At 39.7% G+C, this 26233-nt stretch overlaps 2 protein-coding genes across 5 annotated transcripts in view; one reads left to right on the top strand and one right to left on the bottom strand.

The window, feature by feature from the left end:
- Window positions 1-13581, bottom strand: part of acsl1a (acyl-CoA synthetase long chain family member 1a) — a 33692-nt gene extending 20111 nt beyond the window's left edge. For 3 of the 4 annotated variants that reach the window (XM_015601168.3, XM_022681677.2, XM_015601169.3), the window contains exons 1-2: window positions 13419-13581; window positions 601-844 (exon numbers count right to left, since the gene is read on the bottom strand). In XM_015601168.3, the coding sequence (XP_015456654.3) occupies window positions 601-795 (195 nt within the window). In that variant the 5' untranslated portion in view covers window positions 796-844; window positions 13419-13581. Of the gene's footprint in view, window positions 1-600; window positions 845-3532; window positions 3751-13418 lie in introns of those variants that run through there. The other variant, XM_022681678.2, reaches the window with a different exon arrangement.
- Window positions 13582-22540: 8959 nt separating this feature from the next.
- On the top strand, window positions 22541-26233 carry helt (helt bHLH transcription factor). Its single transcript, XM_007232801.4, has 4 exons — window positions 22541-22863; window positions 24089-24193; window positions 24580-24679; window positions 25572-26233. The coding sequence occupies exons 1-4, from the start codon at window positions 22621-22623 to the stop codon at window positions 26108-26110; spliced, it is 987 nt and encodes a 328-aa protein (XP_007232863.3). The 5' UTR covers window positions 22541-22620; the 3' UTR covers window positions 26111-26233.

Here is a 26233-nt window from a genome sequence, read left to right as displayed (position 1 = left end):
CTATTATTACAAAGTGGAAGTGAATGGAAGCGACCACAACTCATCCACAGTGTATACCAATCCATGCCACCCCTGGAAAATAGAGCGACCAATCACACTTCTCTGTCCAGCAATCCAACAAGCGAGTCTGGGTTTGATAGTTGCCAGCTGATTGCATTGTGCCAAGTGAAAAGTTTGGTAGAGGGGGGATAATTAGTGTGTGAGGTTGTTTTTTCAGGAATTGGGCTCGGCCACTTAGTACCAGTAGTACTAAACTTTGTGGGAACAGTTTGGGGACGGCCCCTTCCTGTTTCAACAGGATCAACGGACCAATGGATGAGCAAGGGACTTGATAGTTCATCTAGGATTGTAATAACTTTCTGCAGACATTTGTATGACTATCATTTATAGATAAAGCTTTATAGACTTTTTGGATTGTTTTAAATCACGATATTGGTGTGTCACAATATTTAATACAAATATGACAAGGTATGGCACACTCCTTGTTCAAAGTAATGCCCCAGCCATAGTGATACAAATGTTTATTAATAATATAACAATTTTATTATAGGACAAAACTGAAAACTGCATGTGTTAAAGATGCTTAAACATGGTGCTCACCTCAATCTCCACAGACTGCATGGTGAGGTCGCAGGGAGGCTTCAGAGCTTTGGGCCTTGTAGCATACCAGTAGGTGGTGATGGCGGCAAACCCCCCCATGCCCATCAGTATGTTGGTGGGCAAACTCTGCACATACTGCCTCATGTCGCCCAGGTCGGGCACCCGGAAATGCCGGATCAAATCCTGCGCCTGCATTGCGTGGCCACCAGGGGGAGCTTTTCACAGGAAACAAGACAGGAGGAGCCTGGAGAATGGAGAGAAAGCACAGACAGTGGGGGATGTTGTTTAGTGAGACACACTGCTTCAGAGACAGGGGAAGGACATGCAAGGCTCAATGTCATTAAAATCCCATTAACGTTGACCAGACGTTTCTTGAATGAGACATTGAGCTTTCAGACCTCAAATAATACAAAGACAAAACAAGTTCGTATTCATAAAGTTTTAAGAAAAGTTCAGAAATCAATATTTGACGCAATAACCCTGGTTTTTAATCACAGTTTTCATGCATCTTGATATCATGTTCTCTCCTCCACCAGTCTTACACACTGCTTTTGGATAACTTTATGCTGCTTTACTCCTGGTGCAAAAACTCAAGCAGTTCAGCTTGGTGGTTTGATGGCTTGTGATCATCCATCTTCCTATTAATTATATTCCAGAGTTTTTTTAATGTGGTAAAATCAAAGAAACTTGTTATTTTTATGTGGTCTCTTATTTTTTCTAGAGATGTATGCTGATCCCACTTGGAAGCAATTCATTAGTGTTACACACTGCATGTTATGTCACTTTTAACCTTGTACAGCCAGTTCTTAGGAGCTTGGGTTTCTCTGTTGATATATAAATCGAAAACTCATAACTGCATTTTGAACTAACTGTATAATGTTGCCCTGAGGCAACAAAAGGAAAATAGCTCTTTTAGGACGCGAATGAACACAAAACAGCCATAATAGACTTTAAAATAGTTCCTTTAATAGATTTAATATTACTTCTTTACATATTAAAACATGAAGAGAGTTCAAAAATAAAAAAAAGTGGTTTGTTGCCTGAGGGCAACACCATGCAATAGAGGGTTGGTTGCAGTTATGGCTGATCTGTGTATGGTTTGATCCAAGGTCCAGGTCCTGGTCCAGGTCTTCATTGATATACAGTACCTCTCAAGTAAAAATTGAAGCTGTTACACAACAGAAGTGTTAAAAGCCACTCCTATTGGCCAGTCTTCAAACGGTTCAAACTTTAGTTCAGCTGCTGGTTGAGAAACCCGACTGCAGTGGGAAGCATTCAGCTGGCCTGCCAGGTGCAGCGATTCCTGGTGTCGTGTTTAATGTCACACGGGACGTGACTAAGAAATGTATGGCCGTGTGAGTGCAGACCACAGAGCTCAGACCATGTCGCAATCTGTTATGAATGAAATCTAGCAAGGTTAGCTCTCGTCAACAGCTAACCCTGCCTTTGTATGTTCTTTGCACTAATTACTTCAATCTGGTAGCACTGGAAAACTGTGAAAACACTGGGGAGTCTGGGGAGTGCAAGGATCTTCACAGGCCTGAGGGAAAACACACTCATAATGCATAGTTTCTGCCTTGTAAATGAGCCACAACAGCCAAATGCACTTCTTAGCATTAGAATTAACCCAGAAATTAGCGTATGATGTTCGGTTATGTTCAGAATGCTAGCACAAATCCAAATTTTGGCATATCTAGATTGTATCTAGATTGAGTTTGATAGTATCTTCTCTGTCCTGCAATCCAACGGACGAGTGTGGGTTTAATGGTTGCCAGTGGATTCCATTGTACCAAGTGTAAAGTTTGGTAGAGGAGGGATTATTATGGTGTGAGGTTGTTGGCAACTTAGTTTCAGTGAAACTCTAAACTCTAAATTTCATGCTCCCATCTTTGCGGGAGAAAAACGTGGCCGAGAAACGTAATGAACGCCGCAAGCCGACCCCAGACTGCCCGCTCTGGTGACGCTCTCTTTTCCCGCAGCTGAGAAACATTATCAACCTGGCGAGAAGTCCCAGATCCGACGTGAACGGCGCCCGCTTTGAACGGTGTTCTGTCGAGTTGTGCTAACTTGTCTAACCGTGCTTTCCTAGTGTATATTTTAGGTCTCGGTAAAACGTGGAATCAACCGGAGATCCGATTTAAACCAGCGGTTACTTACACTAGATAGCTAGCGCTAATTAGCTCAGCTCGCCTGGGGGCAGTCCTGAGCCGAGGTGGGCGAGGCCATAAAGTCACTGGATGCCGTCGATATTTTTCATCTCTTTGATCAACTCTGAGAATTCTGAGAATTTTCTTTCACTAGCTAGTAGCGACTGCAGACAATGGAGGCTGAGAAAGCATGACCTTTAAAGACTTTTTTAAGAATCACGATATTTGGTGTTTCACAATATATTGTATATGATACGATATGGCACGCCCCTTGTTCATAGTAGTGCCATAGCCATAGTTAATGAACCAGCACAGCCAAATGCCTTAGAATTAACGTATGATGTTCGGTTATGTTCAGAATGCTTAAATGTCTATTGAATTAACTGAATAATGCGCACACCTGTATCCACACACCCACATTCAATGCTCTGGAGTGACCCTGCCCTTCACCTGACCCAAGACACAGCTGAAAATGGTCCCAACACGCACCCACACGCCCCTACACACCCCCCATGCTCGTGACTCAGCTAAAGATAGAGAAATGAAGACACACACACACACACTCACACACACACACACAAATACAGCTCAACCCAGTACTTTACAGGCCGGCTTCAGGTACACCAAACAAGAGCAAGTGAAAGAAAAAGTGAACGAGAGCGAGAAAGAGTGAATGAATGAAGTTTTCTCAAAATAAGGCCAATAACAGAAGTGTGTGTGTGTGTGTGTGTGTGGTAGTGGTGTGAGATGTGAACAGCAGTGGAAGGCAAAAGAAAGATCCTTACCACTAATAATAGCAGAGCGACACCCACTCAAACTGCAGCTTTCTCTCTCCTTCTCTCTCTGTTTCTTCTTTTTTCTTCTCTCCCTCTTCCTCTCTTTTGCTGCTCTGCTCTGTCCTCTTAGGATTCTCTCTCTCTCTCTTTCTTCTCTCCCCCTGCTTTTTCTTGTTCTCTCTCTTTCTCTTTTCTTCCCATCTATCTCTTTTTATTTTCTCTCTTTGCTCTCTCTGTCTCTTTTGTTCCTCTCTTTTTCTCCTCTCGCTTTGTTCTCACTCCTACCCTCTATTGTTTTTAATGTTCTTTTCCTCCTTTTCCTCGCTCTCTCTTTTTCCTCTCTTTTACTTTGCTTCTTTTTCTTCTTCTCTCTCTCTCTTTCCGCTCTCTTTCTCTGTCACTTATTCATTTTCTCTCCGTCCTTTTCCTTCTTCTGTCTCTCTCGCTCTCGTACACACACACACACACACACAGTTCTCGACAGAATGCTTCTTCAGTCATGGGCAATATAAACTCTAGACAAGTGTGTGTGTGTGTGTGTGTGTGTGTGTGTGTGTGTGTGTGTGTGTGTGTGTGTGTGTGTGTGTGTGTGTGAATTCCAGCAGTGTGTGTGTGAACTGATAGTAGTGTGAGTACAAGAAGCACTAATGAAGTGAGACCAAACTGTGTGTAATATTGACCCAACACAGATCACACACAATACTGGTATTCTCAAATACACACACACACCCACCCACTCACACACATTCACACCCACACACACACCCACACACACACACATTCACACCCACACCCACACACACACCCACACACAGAATAGGAAGAACATGTGTCCATGTGTCAGCAGGTTCTCTGGCAGCACAGTATTACTGTATATCAGTGTACTTACTGTACACGTCTCTATGTCTCTGTGTGTACAGTGTCTGTTTGTTTGTGTGTGTGTGTGTGTGTGTGTGTGTGGGGCAGTGTGTGGCAGTGTGTTAGAGAGAGCGAGAGTGAGAGAGAGAAAGAGAGAGAGAGAGTTCCTAGTGAAAGCCAGCCTGCTTTCCGTATTTGGTAAGGTGCACAAGCCAATGGTAGAGCTGCACTTACTTTCAAAAGAGAGAGCGAGAGAAAGAGAGATAGAGAGATAGAGAGAGAAAAACTTATTGAGATTAAGAGTGTACATATTGTCCTTAAGTACAGTGGCTTGCAAAAGTATTCATACCCCTTGAACTTTTCTATAGTTTGTCACCTTTATTGAGATTTTAAGTGGCAAACACAAAGTGTTGCATAAGTGTGAAGTGGAACGAAAATTATACACAAAATTTTCAGCAAATGAAAATCTAAAAAGTGTGACATGCAAAAGTATTCAGTATATCAATACTTAGTATTAGTAGAGCCACCATTCGCTGCAATTACAACTGTAAGTGATTTGGGGGTTGTCTCTACCAGCAAACAGCAATTCATATTTCTTTTAACAATGGTTTGCTCCTTGACACTCTTCCATAAAGGCCATAATTGTGGAGCACATGACTCATACAGTACCATAGTTGTTCTGTATATTTTCTCACTTGAGTTGTGGATCTCTGCAGCTCCTCCAGAGTGACCATGGGCCTCTTGGCTGCTTCCCTGACCAGTGCTCTCCTTGCTTGATCTCTCAGTCTGGGTGAATGGCCATGCTGAATACTTTTGATAAAAAAAAATTGAAAACCATCTATCATTTTTAATCTCAATAAACTATATTTAGGTTTGTGGTTGTAAGGTGACAAAATGTGGAAGAGTTCAAGGGGTATGAATACTTTTGCAAGCCGCTGTATAGGTACTTACATGTACTGTTGCACACGTGTACAACAGACAGGTAACAGGTGGACAGCTGACTAGAAAAGCAAGTGACCGGCAGCAGTGGAAGAATCTAGAACATGACCTCAGCTGGCAGCTGGTGTGAGTGTGTGCGAGTGAGTGTGTGCGAGTGTGTGCGAGAGTGTGATTGTGTGTGAGTTTAAGTGTGAGTTTGACTGTGCTACGTTCATTCACACACGTATTCCCTCAGCAGACATCTGCTATTACATTCCCCACCCAATAACCTTCTAATTCATCCTTCAGCCATTCACCCGTAGTCCTGATATCAGCATGTGTGTGTGTGTGTGTGTGTGTGTGTGTGTGTGTGTGTGTATGTATGTGTGTGTGTGTGTGAGTGTGTTTACACTCACTACACAGAATATCTAAGATACCAAGCTTTCAAGATCACTGGTACAAAAAATCAAACTCACCCTAACAACGACCTGTAAAGAATAGCTTATCTTAGGTGGTTGCTACGGTGTTCCTAAATATTTGCTAGAGTAGAGCAACAAGTACTAGACTTTTGAAAGTCAGCTGCTATGATGTTAATAAATGATGACTAGGTGGTTGCAAAGCTGTGGCTACAGTAGGTGGTTGCTAAGATGTCCCAGGTAGTTGTTATGGTATCCCAAGTGGTTAATATGGTGTGGTACAAAAATCATATTCACTTCCAATGGTGTCCTGTAGTGCCACTAAAAAAGTGCATGCTCTGAATAATTTTCAATATGGCTGCTCCGCTTCAAGGCAGTTGCTAGGCTACTGCTGTGTAATAGTTAGGGTGCTAAGGTTTTTGCTATGTTGTTGCTAGATGGTTGCTAAGAGGTTGTTAGGTGGCTGCTTTGCTATCCCAAATGGTCTTATTGTTGCTGCTAAATGTTTGCTAGGTGCATATTACAGTGTTACTAGATGGTTATCATGGTGTTGCTAGGTGGCTGCTATGATGTGCATAAGTGTATGCTAAATAGGCACAGTATTTTTCGCACTATAAGGTGCACTGGATTATAAGGAGCACTATTAATGAACATCTATTTTCTGGTCTATTTTGTATTATACATAAGGCGCACCAGATTATAAGGTGCATTATGGGACACTAGTAAGGAACAGGGGTGTCGCCATGTTTTTCTTCTAATTCAGCAGGTCTTGCTGCTGGGTGTTGTTGGGGGGAGGTTGCCAACTAAGTTAAGTTAAAGCTAAGTTAAGTGAACAAAACTGTAATTCTTAAATGTATCTCCTGGAAACATGCGGTACTATGAGGAACGCAGGAATTGTTGGGGCGGTCGCATCATTCCCCAGTGATTGACAGCTCTGCAATTTGCAGTTCATCTCCATTCATCTCCATAGCCGAAGCAAAGAACAGAACAAACAAATGCAGGAAACAACTGGCAGTGAAAGCCAACACGATCCACGGCACGGCCGCCTGAACAAAGGCTGACAGACACTGGAGAAAGAAAAGACACAAAGCAGCACAGAAAGAACACTCCGAGACCGGACGAACACGCACTGACTTTAGCCTAAAGACAAACAGCAGGGCTCACCTCAGTGTTCACCAGTAAGGACCACGCCTAGATCAACAGTGGAGTTTTAGTAAGCTTTAAGGCCCTGCCCCACTGCGATTGCGTCTACATATCCACTAAAGTACGTCCAAATTTCAGTGGACACAGTTTAGTGGATATTTAGTGGATATTTAGACGCAATCTGGACGTAGTTTAGTGGATATTTGGACGGCACTGTCCAAGTGGGCGTAGTTTAGACGTTGCCGTCCACTTTAGACGCAAAAGTGGTTTTGGTACCTCCCAAAATTTTCGGAATAGACGGCGACTAATATGGACGTAATTTAGTGGATATTTAGACGCAGTACGGACATATTTTAGTGGATATTTGGACGGCACGTACATGTGGACGTCAACGTCCATAAAAATATTTTTCTGGCGTCCATCGCTTTTCCACACTTTCCAAGATGCCAGCCAAGAGGAAGGGTTCCGCTAAGACGGCCGCCGCCCATACAGTCCTCTCCTGCTGCCGCCTCCTCCTCCTCCCGGTCTGGTCCAGCACATGGAGGAGTATGTTCTGCTGCTGCACCATCACTGCAAGGAATCTGTGGTCCATGGTTGTGTAGAAGAGAATAGATGTGCTCTCTCTTGTAGCTCAAGAAGAAATGATGATTCACTAGAAAAAACAACCATATATAGTTGGAAGTCGACGTCCAAAAAGTGGACGTCGATGTCCAAAGAGTGGAAGTCGACGTACAAATTTGGAAGTCGGCGTCCAACTTCAATTTAGACGGAATATGGACGTAATTTGGACGCAGTGCGTCTATATTTTGGACGCAGCGCGTTCACTCAGTGGACGCAGTGTTTTCTGATAAATTGGGACGTACTTTAGTGGATATTTAGACGCAATCGCAGTGGGACAGGGCCTTTAAAGATGAACGTTATTGACTGGGTGTAATTGGATGTGCCTTAGCAACAAACACTATTAGCTCAATAAACAAATTAGCAGGCATTATTTGGGTGATGGGTCATTCTGGGCACTGCAGTGACATTAATATGATAGTGACCTACTCAGCAAAAACTCCACTTCCCAGCATGCACAGCATTACACCGGACTTCCCCGACTCAGATGATCACGTGACGCAGCGGAGTTCCCACTCTCCCAGTTACTAATTGGTTCCACCTGTCTTTTCTAACATAAATACCCTTCAGTTTGCTCTGTTCTCTGCCGAGTACTGAATCTAGTTAGTTATCTTTTCTACAAAGAGCTTCTTTTGTTTGTTGCCATTTGTTACAGACTTTTTTTTGTTTCTGACTCTCGATTTTTGCCTCGCTCTCTCTATAGTTTATTCTGTTGCTGGCCATTTTTGTATTTTTGACTACTCTTTTGCCCTAGCCCTCTCTTTGCTGGATTTATCATTTTTGACCCTGTTTTTGCCTGACTACTCTCTGGTATGTTGTTTATATTTGCTGTCGTTTTTCAATATTTAGCATAATCAATATATTCAATATATTCCAGTGTTACCGTGATCTCTGATTGTTTTATTTACTTCGAGTGATTTATATGTAACCGTGGGTAAGAATCTATATGTGCTGTGTATACCTTTACTCATAGGCTTCAAAGCCTTGAGGTTGAGGTCCGAAAGATGGTATAAACACTGGGCAGAAGATAGAGAAGACAGTAGAGTAAGGCATGAGGGAAGGCCGTGAAGCACTTAGGACAGTTTTTAACTGGAACTAATTTTCTTTATCTACATAAATCGATCGCAAGCGGACAAAATACTTCAAAAATACACAGAGTTAAAGAACGCCAGCAGCACTGCTGTCACTGTGTCACTGCTGAGAATGAAAGACCCACCTCTCAAAATAGCTGCTCTTTGGTGGTCCTGTTGGGTGCTAACCATTGAAAAACAAGGTGAATAAAGAATAATAAAGTATCCAGAGAAACAGATACAGGACTACAGTCTGTAATTATAGGACTACAAAGTGCTCCTATATCAGTGGAATCAGTGGAACTCAACTAAAACAAATGGATAATCGGTGTAGAAACAAGGAGTTGGTCATAACGTCAAACTTCTTCCGAATTCTTGAAACACCTACTGTTTCTTTCTGAGCTGACAGGAAATACAGAATGAAAATTCAGTCTAATCCCAATTCTGCTCCTCAGCCAAAATTCCAGACATTCCAGACTCCTGAACACATGTGGTCTTGACACTAAAAAACAAGAGCCCCAAAAAACATGTCTCTCCTCAGTGTTTCTATACCATCCACCACTACTCCACCCCTTAACCTTAGTCTTTCAAAGACTTTTTAAAGGTACATTTTTAAAGAAACTCTTGCTAATAAATAACTTTTCCCTTAATCTACTCTAAAACCCAGGCTGGTTGACCAAATCTCGGCCTCTACAGCATTAGAAAAGTTTACAGAAAGTCTAAACCTTCATTAGTGGAATGTGTGAAATCTGCTAGTCATTCACTGAAAGACTTTCTGAATGAATTCTGGCAGGGTTCTTCTTCCCACCAAACCAGCAGGGTAGTGGTGGGCTCCAGTCAAAAACAGCATAATAACAAGTGGACAGTCCATTAGTCCATCCATTGTATGCTGGCAAATGTTAACTTTTCTGAGCAGATATGGTTTTAGCATTGCTATTAAATCAATAGAAATGAGAACTAAGAGAACATTTCCAATAAACAGCTCTTGACATGAACAGCAAGATTCTTTAAAAAACAAAAGGCAAGGACTCTTTATTGTAAATGGTATTTTTAATTTTTACTGCCAGCAGTTTTTTTACCACAGCCCCACACTTTGTTTACCAGACAGAGAAAAGTCTAGTCCTAGACTAAATTGTCCCTTTATTACAAAATCTCCATTCAAAATGCTGTTTAGTCCAAGACGAAGCTTAATCCCTGCCTGGGAAACTACCCTTGTATGATTTATTTGGCTGTGGTCAATCTTTGATGCTATTGTATCAATGTCCTCATTATGCTGCTTAAAAAAGGCATAAAATCATTTTCCCTCAAAGCATCCTATCAGTTAATCTACAGTCTTTTTAAATGGTGGCCATTAAAAAGTTCTTCAATTAATGTGACCGTCTTTCTGAGATTCTTTAAGCTCCTTCAAAGAATGTAGGCATTATGTGGAGTTTTTTTTTTTTTTGAAGTTCAACCATATTCTTAACACCATTTGTACAATATGTTAAGATAAAAAGGGTTTCTGAACTTTTAAAAAGTTATTTAAACAGTTTCATCAACATTCTAAGACTGTGTGAACTTTACAGGGCCAAATTTTACAATATTTTGAGGTTTTTAAAACTTTAAAAAGGTTTGTTCAACCATTCTGAAGTAAAATTTGTAGTTTAAACAGTTTATATAACATTTCAAAGCTCACTGACTTTCCAGGGGGTCCTTAAACAGTTTTTTGTAATATGTTAGCGCTTTAAAAAAAGATTTTAAAAGTTTTTACAACTTTCTAAAGCTCTCTGGACTTACAAATAAAAAAATTCCAAACAATTTCTACGACTACTTAAAGCTCTTTAAGCTCTAAGACTTTACGTTTAACAGAAAAGGCCACACAAAAAAATGTTTACAACAAAAATATGAGACGTATTTCTGTTTTTGTGGACGTTACGCTTCCACAATGGTCACGTTTTAGTCTCTCACTTCTGTCACACTGGTTGCATTACTACTTGCAGGATCAAAATAGGAAGTAGCCCCCACTGTTGACTTGGTCACTGTTTAAAAACACTTTTCCTGAGCAGATAAAACACTAAATGTTCCATTTCTTGTAAAGACACAACACTTTATATTAGGGCCAAGCAATTAATAAAAATACATAAATAATTAAAACAATCATTCAGAACCTCTAGCCGAAGTAACCTTGCCAATGTCTATGATTTATTTATTTATATAAGTTAATATTTTCCCACTGTAGATGTTCATATTCTACCCTTAAAAACACAGTCCAGTCTACAATATGGAAGCTACGTGGAGGAGAACTGTCTAACACTAATTAAATTCCCATAAACACACTCCTAAACCTTGTGAAAAGCCAAAAGTATTCATACCCCTTGAACTTTTCCATATTTTGTCACATTACAACCACAAACATAAATATATTTTAATGGAATTTAAAGGGAAATACCAACACAAAGTGGTATACAATTGTGAAGTGGAAAGACAATTATGCATGACTCAAAACATTTTTTACGAATAAAAAACTGAAAAATGCAAGGACAGGGAAGTTAGTCAGAGTTGATGGGAAGATACATAGAGACAAATACTGGGCAATCCTGGAAGAAAGCCTCTTGGAGTCTGGAAAAGACTTGAACCTGGGGCGGAGGTTCACCTTCCAGCAAGACAATGACCCTAAACATAAAGCCAGGGCTACAGTGGGTTTGGTTTCAAACAAATCATATCCATGTGTTTGAATGGCCCAGTTTTTTCCTCTTCACAACTGTGTAGCACTTTGTGTTGGTCTTTCACACTAAACTCCAGTGAAATATATTTATATAAATATATTTATGTTTGTGACAAAATATGAAAAAAGTTTGAGGGGTGTGAACACTTTTGCAAGCCAGTGTAGTTGCAAAGGGTGGGTCAATATCATATTAAACTCTATGGAAAAGGAATGGGATATCATTCAAGTTTTTATACTGTATGCGACTGAAGGCAGATACGTGAATATGTTTGGTAATATAGTGTATTTGACTACCAAGTGTAAATGAATGAATTTATGTATGAATGTATGTATGAATTTTCCACGTTAGCCTGATTTTAATGGAGGCAGCCAGGCAGCTGTTGTCGTGCCTGCATTAAGAAGATAAGAACACTGTTAAAGGGTAACTAAGCCCCCTGATTTTAGCTGACTCCACCCTCTGCTCAAATTTAAAAAATGCAACAAAAAAAAAATGGGAGGAGTAGCTTGGGAGGGGAACTGGATGATGTATGGGTTTAGGGGTGGGGCAGGAGGGAGAGCTGATTGGGCGTAGAGCTGTGAGTCTCTGATATCGATGGTTGGACGCAGATGGTTGGATGTCATCGGTGGGCAGTATTATTGTTTGGCTGATTTGCATATTGTGAGAACACAGACACATCATCCACGCCTATAGCACAGTTGGAATCTGAGAGGGCGCTGCAGAGGTGGAAATGACAATAAAATGGCAATAAAAATGTTTTTTAGTGGTTTGGAAAGGTTTCTGAAAATTTAAGCCAGACTATAAAGGAACAAATGTCTGCTATAAATGAAAAAAGGTGTTGAACAGGAAGAGGTAGTAGGCCTATACTGCCTCCACAATTTGCTTCCTTGTAAACTAATTACTCTAACCATCAATGGAGCCATTTAGGCTTTTTGGCAACACTTAGACAAAAGTTCAATATTTGGATCCAACTTCTTCTCTGATGTATTGCATAGGACTCCACCTCTGTACAAATTCAGAATGTCTCTGTCCATTTTTACCATCACTTTTCATCAGATTCCACACTTTTTATTCTTTTATTTAAGTCAGCACCACCTTTTCATGCCTCTGACCCTACACTAATCATGATTTTTGCCACTTCTTATAACTCCAATAAGTGTACCATTGCAACAGACCCCTCCCCTTTGTGTTAAAATTTGCTGGACTCCACCTCTTGCCCTGTCATGTCTCATTTCTTTTACACCATGTCCAATGAATCAACTGTTGCACCACTTTTTTCTTTCAAGTTACAGCAGACCCCGCCCCCTTTATTATTTAAGCCATTCTAGACTCTGGCCCTTTCCTTCTCCCCTTTACAAAAAAATCCAATCAATTTGCCACTCATTTTGCTGCCATGTTGTGCCAGACCCTGCCCATTTATTATAGAAAATGTTTGACTCCACCTCTTTCCCATGCCTAAGGCCACACTTCCTTTAAATTAATGACTAATAAAAAATGCCGCATTTACATTTAAGGCATTTGCAGACTCTCTGATGCAGAGCTAAATACAGGTCACATTACCATGCTCAAGTGACTCAAATCCAACAATTTTTTTGCTCAATATTGCTCAGATCTGATTTTCTCATGGCTGTGTGAACGTGTCAAACCGATTTTTTTTTCCAAATCAGATCTGAGTCACTTTCATATGTGGTCCTAAATTGGATATGTATCCAATCCACGGACATGCGACATGAATGTGAACGGTCAAATCGGAATTAATGCGTCTTTTTGCATTTACCCGTGCACTTGGTGCAGCTGTGCAGCTATAACTGAAAAAACAGCAAAAGCAACACGCCTGGCCTCTCTCTAATAAGACGTTTTCTGTTGGTGGTGAGGTAGGTGACGTTTGTACACGTATCAATGTGCAGCATGTGAGGCGTTTCAGGGACAGATTCGTTCACATTACACACAGATACAGATCAAGTACATTTGTGAATGTAAACCGTCAAGATGTAATGTAAACAGCAGCAGTAGCAGAACACACACAAACACAAATTAAACACATCACACACACCTTAAACACACACACACACACACATACGTTTCTTCACGTGTACACGTCACAGTAGTACCTGTATACGCAGTTACAACGACTGCTGTATTTTGGACCACCTGTAAGAAAAAAGCTCACCTTAAAGCTCGTCGAGCTCCGAGAATAAAGACCACCCTGTCCAAACCGAGACAATCCCAGCCCTGATCAGAAAACGATCAGCAGAGGATCAGCAGAAGATCAGCAGATCAGCAGCCCGCCGCGCGCCGCTGACAGTAACGTGAACGCGCAGCTGCGTATGAACCGAGAAAAAAAATACAGCGGTTTGTTTTTCCCACCCGCATTCCGACAAGCCCCGCCCACCTGCACCAGTACTGGCTAAAAAAAGTCCAGCCTCCTGCTCGAGAGGGCGGAGTTTGGTCTAAATACGGGTGCGAATAAACGGCTATGACGTTATTAGCTCTGACCGCATACATATTCACAAAAAAAAAACAAGATTATCTTAATACAAATATTAAAGCATACACTAATAATAAAAAATGGAAGAATTCAATACAACAACTAAATAAAATTATAATAAACAAAATAAATATAAAACATTTTAATTAAAACTATTAATAGCAATAATCTACAAGAGAAAAGACATAAGAGAGGACAAGTGACAGAGGAAGTGACAAGTGACAAGTGACAGTCATCAATTCATGCAGGAGGAGGAGAGGACGCTGGCGTGTACTGGTCGCCGCTTCTCCACACTTCCTATGGATTTAGTTTTATTGTTTTACCTTAGTACAAGTTAAATTAAATTAGATGAGCTGTACTCTTCACGCATTTGTTTCTTCAAGACTGGATTACTGCAATGCACTTTTTATTGGGCTCCCAAACAAGAGCCTTCAGAGATTACAGTATATTCAGAACAGTGCTGCTCGAATCCTGAAGAGAGTACGGAAACATGAACATATTACACCTGTTCTTCAATCACTTCACTGGCTTCCTGTCTCTGTCAGAATCGAATACAAGGTCTCCCTCCTTGCCTACCAGTGCATACATGGCAATGCTCCCCCATACCTGAAAGAACTTCTCACACCGCAAACCTCATCACGATCCCTTCGCTCTGCAAATTCAAACCGTCTCCTCCTCCCCAGAACTAAGCTCAGTACCATGGGTGATAGGGCTTTTTGCTCTGCCGCACCTCGCTTGTGGAATGTGCTACCTGATGAGTTGAGAGCTCCTCAGTCAATAGATAGTTTTAAAAAAGGACTAAAAACATTTCTTTTTAGAAGAACTTACCATTTTTAATTAATTGGTGGTTTTATAGTGTTTTTTTTTTTTTTTTTTTTTTTGAGATTTGTGTCCAAATGTAAAGTGCACTACAAATAAAATGTATTATTATTATTATTAGATATGGGATAATTAATGTGGGAGAACTACTTTTGTACGCGCAAACCTTTTAATTCCTAAAGAAATTATTAATTACATTTTACATTACCTTTATTAAATATATGAGACAACAATAATAATAAAGAGCAAGCGAATATATAAAGATGAAATAGCTATATGACCGAATTTCTAAATACATTACAAAAAACTCTTTAAATAAAATACAATACGAATAAATACATAACATGAAACAAAAATCTTTTGATTTATACTCAGGAATTATGTGGAACCTATTTGTAAACACAACTGTTTATACAAAAGTTTGTATACAAGTACAAATACATATATGTGCATATAACTAACTAACTATATAAATAAATAAATAAATAAATAAATAAACACACCCATAAAATTCTAGAGATGCATGTAAACGTAGATGTATTTAATATTTTTTTTGATTATTATTTACGTGTGTTTATTTATTTATTCTAGTTATTATTAAACATATATTTTTCTCGTTTATTTGTTGTCCCTGTTATTATTATCTAAATACATAAATACACCAATCACACTTACTGATTTCATTTCAAAAACAACACAGCAGTCTCTCTTCACTGATTGGTCTCTTTCTAGCGGGGATTCCTGCGGTGCCCTGGCGCCCTCTATCAGATACTACAGCACCATGCAGCCTCGTAGCCACTTACATCACTGACATCACAACAGTGAATCATTCAAGCCTGTTTTTAAGTCTGTAGGTTACATAGAGTATATATAGATTGGAGAGTTAATGGTACATTCTAAAACTATCATTTACAACTAAATATAACTATAATTAACTAAATAAAAGTAAGTTTAGTCAGGTCAGTTGTAATGGATCCTATTCAAATGTATGTTTATTTGTTATATGTAATACAACTAAAATAAATCACTTTTCTTATGTCATATTCAACGGTAGTGTCTTGTTTGAAAATGTTTTCCCATCACTGCTTCAGAGCCAGATTTGATGCTGGAGAGACTGTGTCCATTTGTTTGTTTCCCTCAGTCGGGTCACTGTGGGTCACCGCATCTCACAGGACGACGGACCGCCCGGAGACAGACATGCTGCTGAACATCAGTGGAGAATTGGCTGAAGTGACCATAGAACACACAATACTGGACCTACTCACTCTATACACCCTGTTTACTAACATAATTCTACAACCACAAAGCAGAAAAAGTGGGGAAAGTATAAAATAGAGCAAATTTAAAAGAATATAATGTTTCTAATATTTAATTTAACTTTAATTTGATTGTAGACCCCAAATATGAACGCAAGATATTTCATGTTTTATTTGGATATCTTCATTACCTTTATTAATAAACTCCCATTTCTGCATTTCTGGCCTGGGATCAGGCAATAAAAAGCTGAAAAATAAGTGGTGCTAATAATGATCAGCTACAAACGGAGCAACATGACTGGGTGTTAAAATTATATATTTTTTATATATATTCTCTTAGAAGCAAATATGGAGCTGGAATTTCAGAAATTATTCTGTAAGTGTAATTGAGAAGACTATGCATTGTAGATAGTGGATGTCCCTGGAGAAATCGCTTTGTTTAAGGGTCAAGTTTGACATTCAGTATTGGATGCTGGTGATCTCCGGGCCCTCAGGCAGCACTGCATTAAAAATAGGCTGTATTGACTTTGTACTGGAAATCAATGCATGAGCTCAAGAACATTTTCAGAAACCACTGTCTGTATACAAGTTAAAGCTGCATCATGCAAAAAAGAAGCCATGTATCAACACCATCCAGAAAAGTTGCTTGAAGATCACAAGATGTACTGATAACAGTCTTGATGGGCCTTTTCATCTGTGGGCAAGAGATCATGGCATCTCTTTTTCCAAAAAAAAAAAAAAAAGATCTGGAACAATTTGTTGGACCACAATACTGGACATGATTAACGTGAGGACAGTAAAGTCTCGCAGTGGAATTTGTGAATGTAACTCTGTGTTAAAGCTTGACAAAAGTTTAAAGTTTGCCAAAGTAACTTACCCTTGCCCATGTGGTTCTATCAGCTATTGCAGGTGTACAGCTTAGGCTTGTGCCCTTGCCCTTTTTTACACACTGAAATTTCTCCTTATTCATTTAACAATCATAAGTTAATTATATATTTTTTTTATGGCGTTAAGCTGATGCTCTTGTCCAGAGCAATTTACAAGGTTATTCCTATTACAGATGTAAGCCATTGTAGTGTTAGGAGTCTTGCCCAAGGACTCTGATTGGTGTAGTGCAGCATTCAGTCACCCAGGACGAGAATTGAACCGCTCGAGGTAAACTCGAGGTTCTTGTCATTGGTGTGTCTTACCAGCATATGAGCAGTTATTATTTTAAGTTCAGTTTTTTTTTCAGTTAAATTTGCAGTTATTCTCTATGTGTTCCAGATCTCCCCTGACCTCCACAGTTCCCTTTAATTGTAATTTCTAAATTATAAAGCACCAACTAGAAATCTCCATTCAGTCTTTTTCTGCCATGTGGTAATCTGAGCCTTTACCATGCTTTGGCTAACCAGACGGGGTCTGAAGTTTCTTGTAAGCCCCAAAACACCCATACCATAAAACAATATTTACATTTTATTATTTCAGTCCAGACAATATTAACCCTCTGACCTCCACAGGTCAATATCCGTACATTTTCTGCTGTTTTTTATTGTCTTTTGGCATTAAAAAGATTTTCTGATTTTTTTTATTTATATCAGTTTGATTTGGCTCAGCATGTGGAGTTAAGTTATATTTTAGTTATTTAAGTTTTAGTCATTATTATATAAAACTGTGGGCTGTAGGGTTTATGTAGTTGTACATTTACTGAACACTTTAATATGAATCAATAGTTAATGTGGCATTATATAAGTACGTGCTACTGTAAATGTAAACGGTAACGTTTGACCAGCGTTGCGAATACTTCCATATCATACTTTCCTTATTAAACTATAATTTAGTTGGATTTTAAGTAGTAAATAAGGGTAATGTTCCACACGGTGGCGCTGTGGGCTCAATAATTACACTCTAACTCAGGGAGATTACGCTGAGGGAAATTACGCTTTAAAAAGCAAAATTTAGAGGTTGCATATCTTTACCGTTATCGTAATCAATTTAGTATTAGAATAAAAAAACAAAATATTTTTTTTCAGGTTTTCAGGGTTTTTTTTTTTTTTTACTTTTTTTGTACGTAAACCAAAAAAACTCAATGCCTAATGAACTCAGTGCCACATTTTGATTGTTTTTGGATTGTTTTTTGTTGTTGAAAATCAGTATTCATTGTTACATTGTATATGTGTCATGTTATTTAGTGATATTTAACATGAAATTTTATACAATGGATTTTTAGTAAAATCGTTGAATAAAAAACTAAATATCAAATATGGGAATTCAAAATATTGATATGGATATTAATGAATGAATCCTTTAAACACTGTGTGTAGACCCACATTTTTACAATTTACAATTCTTCACTCTCATAACTAGACTACTGTACATATTATAGCATCCACTTCATGAACTCTAAAAAGGGGGGGCGATAAAATCTTAATCGCGCTAATCTCAACAGTTACCAAAAACTGAAATAATAATAATAAATAAATAATAAACCCATGGGGTTAAACATGCAAGCTGCAAGCACCAACTTATGAGCAAAATAAAGTGAGAAAAACATAAAAATAGCAACAATTACAATTATTTACGGGATTTATTTGCGGCTATTTGCTTTATAAATACGTAATAACAAACAACATTAATAACAGCAGTAGTAACAGTAGTTAATAGTGGTTAGGTCGATTCTAATAGTTTTTGTATTAAAAGTAATAACAATAGCAACAACAGCAAAAGCATGAAAACAATAGTATAGTAATACGACTTTTACTAGTATACTTCTACATAATATGTACTTATTTATATTATTTAACACATTTTCACGCAGAGTCTAAATTACAGTGCAGATTGTTTATTAATATTATTATATTATTATTTATTTGTTCAGTTTGCAACTAAACTTAAAGCAACTTAAGAAATGAATAAACCTTTTAACTGAAAGTACAGGCTCATTGGGAACTAAAAGAACCGTTTAAATGCATGTTATTTTTTGCCAAGTTATATTGCTAAACTTGTTTATGATTATTGGTAGAACTCCTTCAGCACTGCAAATGGCTTATACCATTGTATTATTATGAGATCATGATTTTTTTTTTTTTACTGTATGGAACCGTGCCTTTGCTTAGAGTAATGGTTAACCTGGCTGCTTTATCGTGTGTATTATGAAGGAATAAATGAATGTTTATATATTATAAACGAGATTATAGCCCGTAGTATTATTTATAAGCACATATAGACAAATAAGTATATACGTTTACAAACACACATTGTTTTAAAGCCTGGCTATACAGTAGCTCCGCCCACTCTCTGAGAAAGCCGCATAGGGTCACTGTGAGAAAGTTGTAAAGCCCTAATCAGACTGACATGCATGACTGTGCTCAGCTCCTCACACACTCTCACACTCTCAGGTAGCCTCTCCTTCTTTTGTGCTCTATTCACACTGCTAGACCCTTCGCAAGCTCGTGCGCGTGCATCATGTGTGTGTGTGTTTCTGTGTGCGAGTGTGTGTGTGTGTGTTCAAGCACTCCAGCTTTCCAGCGCTGCACTGTGTCAGTTCAATAAAAGTTTATGATTAAAAAGGTTTAGTGCATGTCTCAGGCCTTATTGATGCTCTGTTTAAACCGGTTTCATTTCCATGCAGCTAATTAATCCTTTTTTTAATTTAAGAAAAATTAAGAAAATGTGAACGGACCTAATTATGTAGCATAAACGTGCTAATTAATCGTCTTCTAAGCCTGTGAAAACAGGTTTCTAAATCTGTGAAAACAGTCCTACAACCCAGGGTAAAACGCGCGCTGACGCTCGTGCTGAAGCGCATTTTACGCACGGAAATATCACCAGCAAAACGTGTATTCAGCTGATTATTTCGTTTAATATTCAACAGTGCTGAACTCTGAGAGTCATGCCCGTGCACTGTGCTGAACATCCACGCACTTATCTAGTCAGACACACGCACAAAAGCGCACCGGATTTGGAGACGCGTTTGGAGACGCGTTTGGAGACGCGCGGGGACACTTTGCATTTGCGGCTTATTAATGCGAAAACACAATTAAATATGCACATATCATATATCATACGATTCAGAACGAGCCCGGGAAGACTTTGCATAGGCTTGAATCCGCATCTAATGCAGTGGTAAGACAGTAGATGCGCTTATTTGACCGGAGAGAGCCGTGCGTAATGGTTGCATGCTTAAACGCTCGCTCCCCACTTCTTAAACAGCAGACAGTCATTTTCCGAGTCAGAAGAGCACTCAAATGTTTTTCAAACTCAGTTGTACGTCTTCTCAAGGCCGTCTGCAACCAAATCCAACAATGATAGTAATGGGATTTTATGCTCTACACCCTTTTCTTTCCCCCTCGCTCTCCGTGCGCTCCACAAGCTCTTTTATTATCCCCCACTTTTTTAAAGCTTTCATTTTTCCTTTCTTCTCTTATTCTCTCTTTCTTTCTCTCCCTCTCTTTCTCTCTCTCTCTCTTTCTATCTCACATCGTGTTGCTACTTTAAAAGCCCCCATGCTCAGATTAAAAAAAAAAAAGAAAACGACACAGGAGCACCGAGAGCGCGTAAAGCGCGCGCGCAGTGAGAGCCCCCTTTTTGCGCTTTGTTTAAAGAAAAAACAGCCAATTGTTGCACGAAAATGTATTCAAGTATGAAAATAATGCCCTTTGTCGGGGCAACCAACACTCCAGCAACGACCCCCACCCCCCCACACCCGCGTGGCACGGCCCCTTTTGTGCGGAGCGCGCGCGCAATTGTCTCGTTCGCTCTGATGACGCTGAGCGTCGAAACGCGCCGTTAATTGGATCAGAAAGCCTCGCGCCCCCCACAACACGCTCGCCCCCTCCACCCAGCCAACCCCACCCTTTGGAAAGAGTGAGAGAGAGAGTGGGAAAAGTTTGTTAAGTCTGAACCCCCTTGAAATTAGGCAAATGAATAGCGTCGCGCGCAGGTGACGGGGAGACTGGAGGAAGGAGAATAATGCGCGCGCCGGGGGGAGGCCCCAGCTGCGCGCGCGCCCGCTTTTCTCACTCTTCTGGCGTTTGTTTTTTCACGAGCCAAACTCAAAGCACTGAATGGGACTGGTTTTGTTCTTATAATAGGATACAAATTGAGCCGTGCGTGGCTAAAACGGGATCCAGCGGTGGGGTAGCGTGAGCCTCCAGCATGCGCTCGCGCGCGCTTTGGGTGCCAGGGGGTCCGCGCAGGGCCGCGTACCACGCATGCACAAGCGTGCACAAACAGTCACAGGTTTTGGTTCCCAGAACGTTCTAGCAACGTTAGTTTTTGGTCTAAGAAACGTTCTTGTCTTTTGGTTCGCAAGTTAATGTTGCTTGTGCGTTACAGCCCCTAACAGCATGTTCCCGTAGCTGTGATATATCTGGCAACCCTTCAGAATGTTTATTAGAATGGTTTTCCAAAAATAATTCCCCAACAAAGCATTTGGAAACACAATATCTAACGTTCCTTGTTACTACATTACAGAAAGTTCTCCCAAAGATAACAGAGTGGGAACCATAATCTAACGTTCCAGGAACTGTGGTGACTTTAAAAAAAAAATAAATAAACAGTTCTACAAAACCAAAATCTACCGTTCGAGGATCTTCTGTGTTATTTTTTCATGCAAATAGAATGCTGTTATAACTGCATGAAATGGCCCCAAAAATAACAATTTTGGAATCAAAATTTAAAAAATAGACTGTTGTCATAACTTTGTGGAATGATTTTACAATAATAAGCACAGGGGAAACAAAATCTAACGTTGTACGAACGTCTTTGGCTTTTGTTGAACGAATATAAAAGAACATGATACCTTTGTAAAATGTTTCCAGTAAAAAAACATAGAGCACTCAAAATCTAACTTTCTGTAAATGTATGTGACTTTTTTTATGGATAACAGACTTTCCACTTTTTGGAAGGATTTCCCAAAAAGAATCATAGGGGACCGAAGTTTAACGTTGTATAAACATATGCGACTTTTTAGCAATAGCAGACTTTTTCATAACTTTCTGAAATGGTTCCTGAAAAAAAAAACTAATGTTCAAACGTCTTTGACTATTTTTAAATAACAAAAATCATATAGTTTATCGAACTGCAATAACTTTTAAACAAAAGAATATACAGTATTGTCATCACTTTACAGAATGGGTCCCAACAATAAGCATGGGAGAACTAAAATCTAACGTTTTTTGAAGTGCGGTGGCTTTTTAAAAACAAAAATAAAACGTTGCCATAACTCTATGAAACGGTTTGCCAAAACATCCATAAAGAAACCCAATGTTTTGTGATAGCTGGGTATACACACGCAAGCATGCACATGCATGCACACACCTGCCCTATACAAAACAGTGCTGCACACACTGCCGATTAGCGCGGAGTCGCGTGAGAACTTGAGAAGGGAGGGGAGGGAGACGTTCCAGCTCGCTCTGGCGCTCGCGCTCGGCGGAACAGCCTATTATCAGCTTTGCTTAATTACGTTAACGGGAGAAGACAGGGGTCTTAAACCGCAGACAAGGTTCTAAGACCCCTTGTTTTTTTTAACTAGGTGGTGTTGAGGGGACGGTATGGGAGGGTGGTTGAGTTTGGTTGGGTGCGCGCAGTTGGGCGCGCGCACCGGTTCAAAACTTTCCCATCCGCGCTAAAGGACGCTTTTCAGCACGATCACGTGTGTTTTCCAAAAGCCACGTGGGTTAACAAAACAGGTCTGATCTGACAGCACCCCCTCAACCCTTCAACCGACGACCCCCTTCAGGTTTGCACACTGTTGCTTTAACCGAGCCTAAGCGCGCGCAGCATCATCGCCTTTAATCCTCCCTTTGGAATAATTTGTGGGGCCATGGATGCGCGAGACGTCCCCCTCCTCAAATATACATACACACACACCCGCACACACACTCTTCACGCACTTTATAAGGCGAGCCAGGCGCAGACAGATTCAGTCTAGTGCTGAGAGACAGAAACATACACACACTCTAACACACACTGATACACACACACTTTCAAAGCTGGACCACGTGAACCTGAAGCGTTTTGCGCTCGTGCATCAAGCCATGACTTCCAAGAAGATGATGAAGGATGGAAAGGTAAGCGCGCTCTACGCAGAGCTTTTAGAGATTTTGTCAATTTTTATGAGTTTCTTTGCCTGTTGGATTTCTAATACGGAACTTTTAAGAACCTTAAAGCCCATAGAACCTAATACACTACTTGTGTTAATGTATTGGCAACAAGTATGGACTTTGTTATTTGGTATATTGGTATGAATTTGATTAAGCGCAGTTTATGAAATCCCACCAGGTTATTGTACTAATATAACTGTGACAAAATAACTTGTTTTATTGATCCTAATCATAACTGTGGGCTATAGGCTACATGGATTTACGGACCGATTAAGATGTCTGAAGAACTTCAGGTCCCTAGACGCGAATGTATTGTTTAATGGACAATGACACATTTGGTTCTATAGAGAAGATTTATTGAGAGCTTGTTATTAGGGATACACCAAATATTCGGCAACTGAAATGATAAATAATTCGACCGAAAACGGCAAACAAATTTGTTGTTCATTGTTGTAAAAGTATTTTAAGTCATATTCTTGCTTTTTATTCTTTATAATAGTTTTTTTATTTGAAAAGCAGGAAAATATATTTAGGCTATTTTATTTTTTATTCTATACGGTAGTCGGCCAAATGTTTAATTTTGTTCGGTTCAGCTGCGGTTACGTTTGGGTTCCTCGTAGAAACTTTTAGAGTCTTTTGAATTACTTTTGGTTTCAAGCGACCGAATGGGGTTATTTTGTAGAGATTATCACAGTAGACCTATTTTGGCTATTTTGGCTTTTTTTTTTAATAATCATTGATTTTAGATATCTGAAGCTTGGTTCTAATTCCACGTTTTGCTACACGTAGAACTTTAAGTTGATTCCCTTAATAACTTTTTAACTAAATTCTCATGGTCCAGAATTTTTTTCTAACGATTGGGTATCTACAGATCCTTTCAGTTGAGTTTTCCAAAATTATTATTTAAAGTGATTCAACGGAAGAACTAAAAAAACATGATTCATTGTACTTGATGCAATGGATTAAAAAAAGAAACACATTTGGTTCCTGAAGAAATCTTTTAGTTAGATACCAAAAGGAGTTCTTTGGAGAGATGAAACGTACTGGACATTCTGGAGAATTAGTGCGCGCGTGGTTTCTCTCGCGCAGAGCGCACCATACCCATTAATGTGATAAGGTAATGATGTGATGGTGGGTGGACCCTGCCTCTCTCTCGTGTGTAACCTGTTCGCTGCGCTCGTTGTGTTTCCAGAGGACCCCCGTGTCTCACAAAGTGATCGAGAAGCGCAGGAGAGACCGCATCAACCGCTGCCTGCACGAGCTCGGCAAGACCGTGCCCATGGCGCTTGCCAAACAGGTGCGTTAAAACCGCGCGCGCTGGTGGCGGGGGGACTGGGGCACTCAGATCAGTATATCTTTAAATTAAAGCAGAAGTGCAAGAGATTTAGACCTGTTTATTTACTATTTGTTTAAGCTGTTGTTTATGCTTATAGTTATTTATTTATAATATATTGTGTATAAATGCTATAATATAAAGTTTTATATGTATTTAATCTAACTTAGGAATATATAGTAATGATATAATGTAACAAAATAAAATAAACGCAAAAGTTATAACTGTATAATAGTCTATAACATTACGTAACGTATTGCAACAAAACGTTTAGTGATTTAATTAATACAAATATATATAAACAATATACTTATAATATAATAATAATAATAATTTATGTACTTGTTTAGAACTGTGGGAAGCTGGAGAAGGCGGAGATCCTGGAGATGACGGTGCAGTATCTGCGCGCGCTGCACGCGGCGGACTTTCCTCGCGGAGGGAGAGAGAAAGGTAAATAAAAAAAAAAGTTTAGATAGTTTAAGACATATATTTTTTGTTTCTGGTCTTACTGTTATATGGTTCTACAAACATAATCAAGTGTTAATTAACATTTTAGTATTTCAAATTTTCAAGCGCTCAGTTTCTAACTGGATGCAAAAAACTTTTTTTGGGGGGGGTTGCATTACTTTTTTTTACATTTTTACTATGAAACTTGAACAACTTGAACAATTTAAACAACTTTTATTATTCGTTGCCTCGTAGATAAGTGTTAAAGTGATAAAATTCTGACATTGAATCAACTTTCATTTAAAGGCTTTGAGTGGTGGCGGCTCCTCTACACTCTTATAAACCATGCTTTAATGTTATATGTCCTCCTTGTACAGTACAGAATATATTTAGTGTAGAGTTTAATACAAATAAGAATGTATATGAAAGAATTATGTTGAATCATTGTTGAATCAACTTAAAATCGATAAATCAATACTGACGTCGGAGATTAACTTTGTTTCAACACGTGGTGTGAGACGGAAAAATGAACTGCCATTCAACTGTTACTATCTGGGTTGTAATTAAATAAATGTAATGGGTCCAACAGCACTTTCAATTTATAATTTTAAGACCAAATTTTAATTCAGTTTATTTTACGGTATCAATTACATAAAAAATCTATTGGAAACAGTCATACATCCTGCAAATAGTGATCATATAACTGCGTCCAACGGCATTATCTAGTGGTTCATTAAGTTTTCTCCAACTTGTGAGGCAGTGGAGCTCTATTTTCTATTTGGGGTAGTCCTCACTCTGCTATTTTTACAGCACTGAATCCAATCAAATCCTCACAGCAATGTTACAAAATGTAGTATAGGTTCCTGATCGCTGGTATACTTCTTTATCCTTGCAGGTGAGCTGCTCGCGGAGTTCGCCAGCTATTTCCACTACGGCTACCGTGAGTGCATGAAGAACTTGGTGCACTACCTCACCACCGTGGAACGCGCCGAGACGAAGGATGCCAAATACGCCCGCGTTCTCGCGTTCCTGCAGTCGCGCGTGCTCTCCGAGCCCGTCTTCGGCGCCCTGGCGAGCGTATCCTCTCCAGAACGCGCTCCCCACCACCACCATCCATGCCCAGAGTACCAAAGCGAATACCAAACCTCGCCGGGACACTTCGCGTGGCACGGACACCCGCATGCCCTTGCCTACACGCCGGTGCCCCTGTCCACGAGCGCGCAACACGAGCAGCAACACCAACAGCAACACCACCCCCACCCTCACCATCACCAACAGCACCAACAGCAACACCATCAGCAGCAACAGCAACACCAACAGCAGCAGCACGCGGGCTTCTTCGCACCCACACAGGGACTCGAACATCACTACCTCAACCTCATCGGGCACGCAAGTGCTCTTGGGCTCCATGCCACGCCCCATGCTGCTCTGTAGAACTGTGTTGTTTGTTTGTTTGTTTGATTGATTAATTTATACATGTATGTGTCTGTGTATTCATTACGCCTGTAAATGATCTAATCTAGATTCTTAAAAGAAATAAACTTTTCTTTTATAAAA

Source organism: Astyanax mexicanus, chromosome 25 (genome assembly GCF_023375975.1).
Source record: "Astyanax mexicanus isolate ESR-SI-001 chromosome 25, AstMex3_surface, whole genome shotgun sequence".
Classification (NCBI taxonomy): Eukaryota; Metazoa; Chordata; class Actinopteri; order Characiformes; family Acestrorhamphidae; genus Astyanax; species Astyanax mexicanus.
The sequence above is the reverse complement of the archived record's forward strand: the minus strand, read 5'-3'. Positions and strand labels throughout refer to the sequence as shown.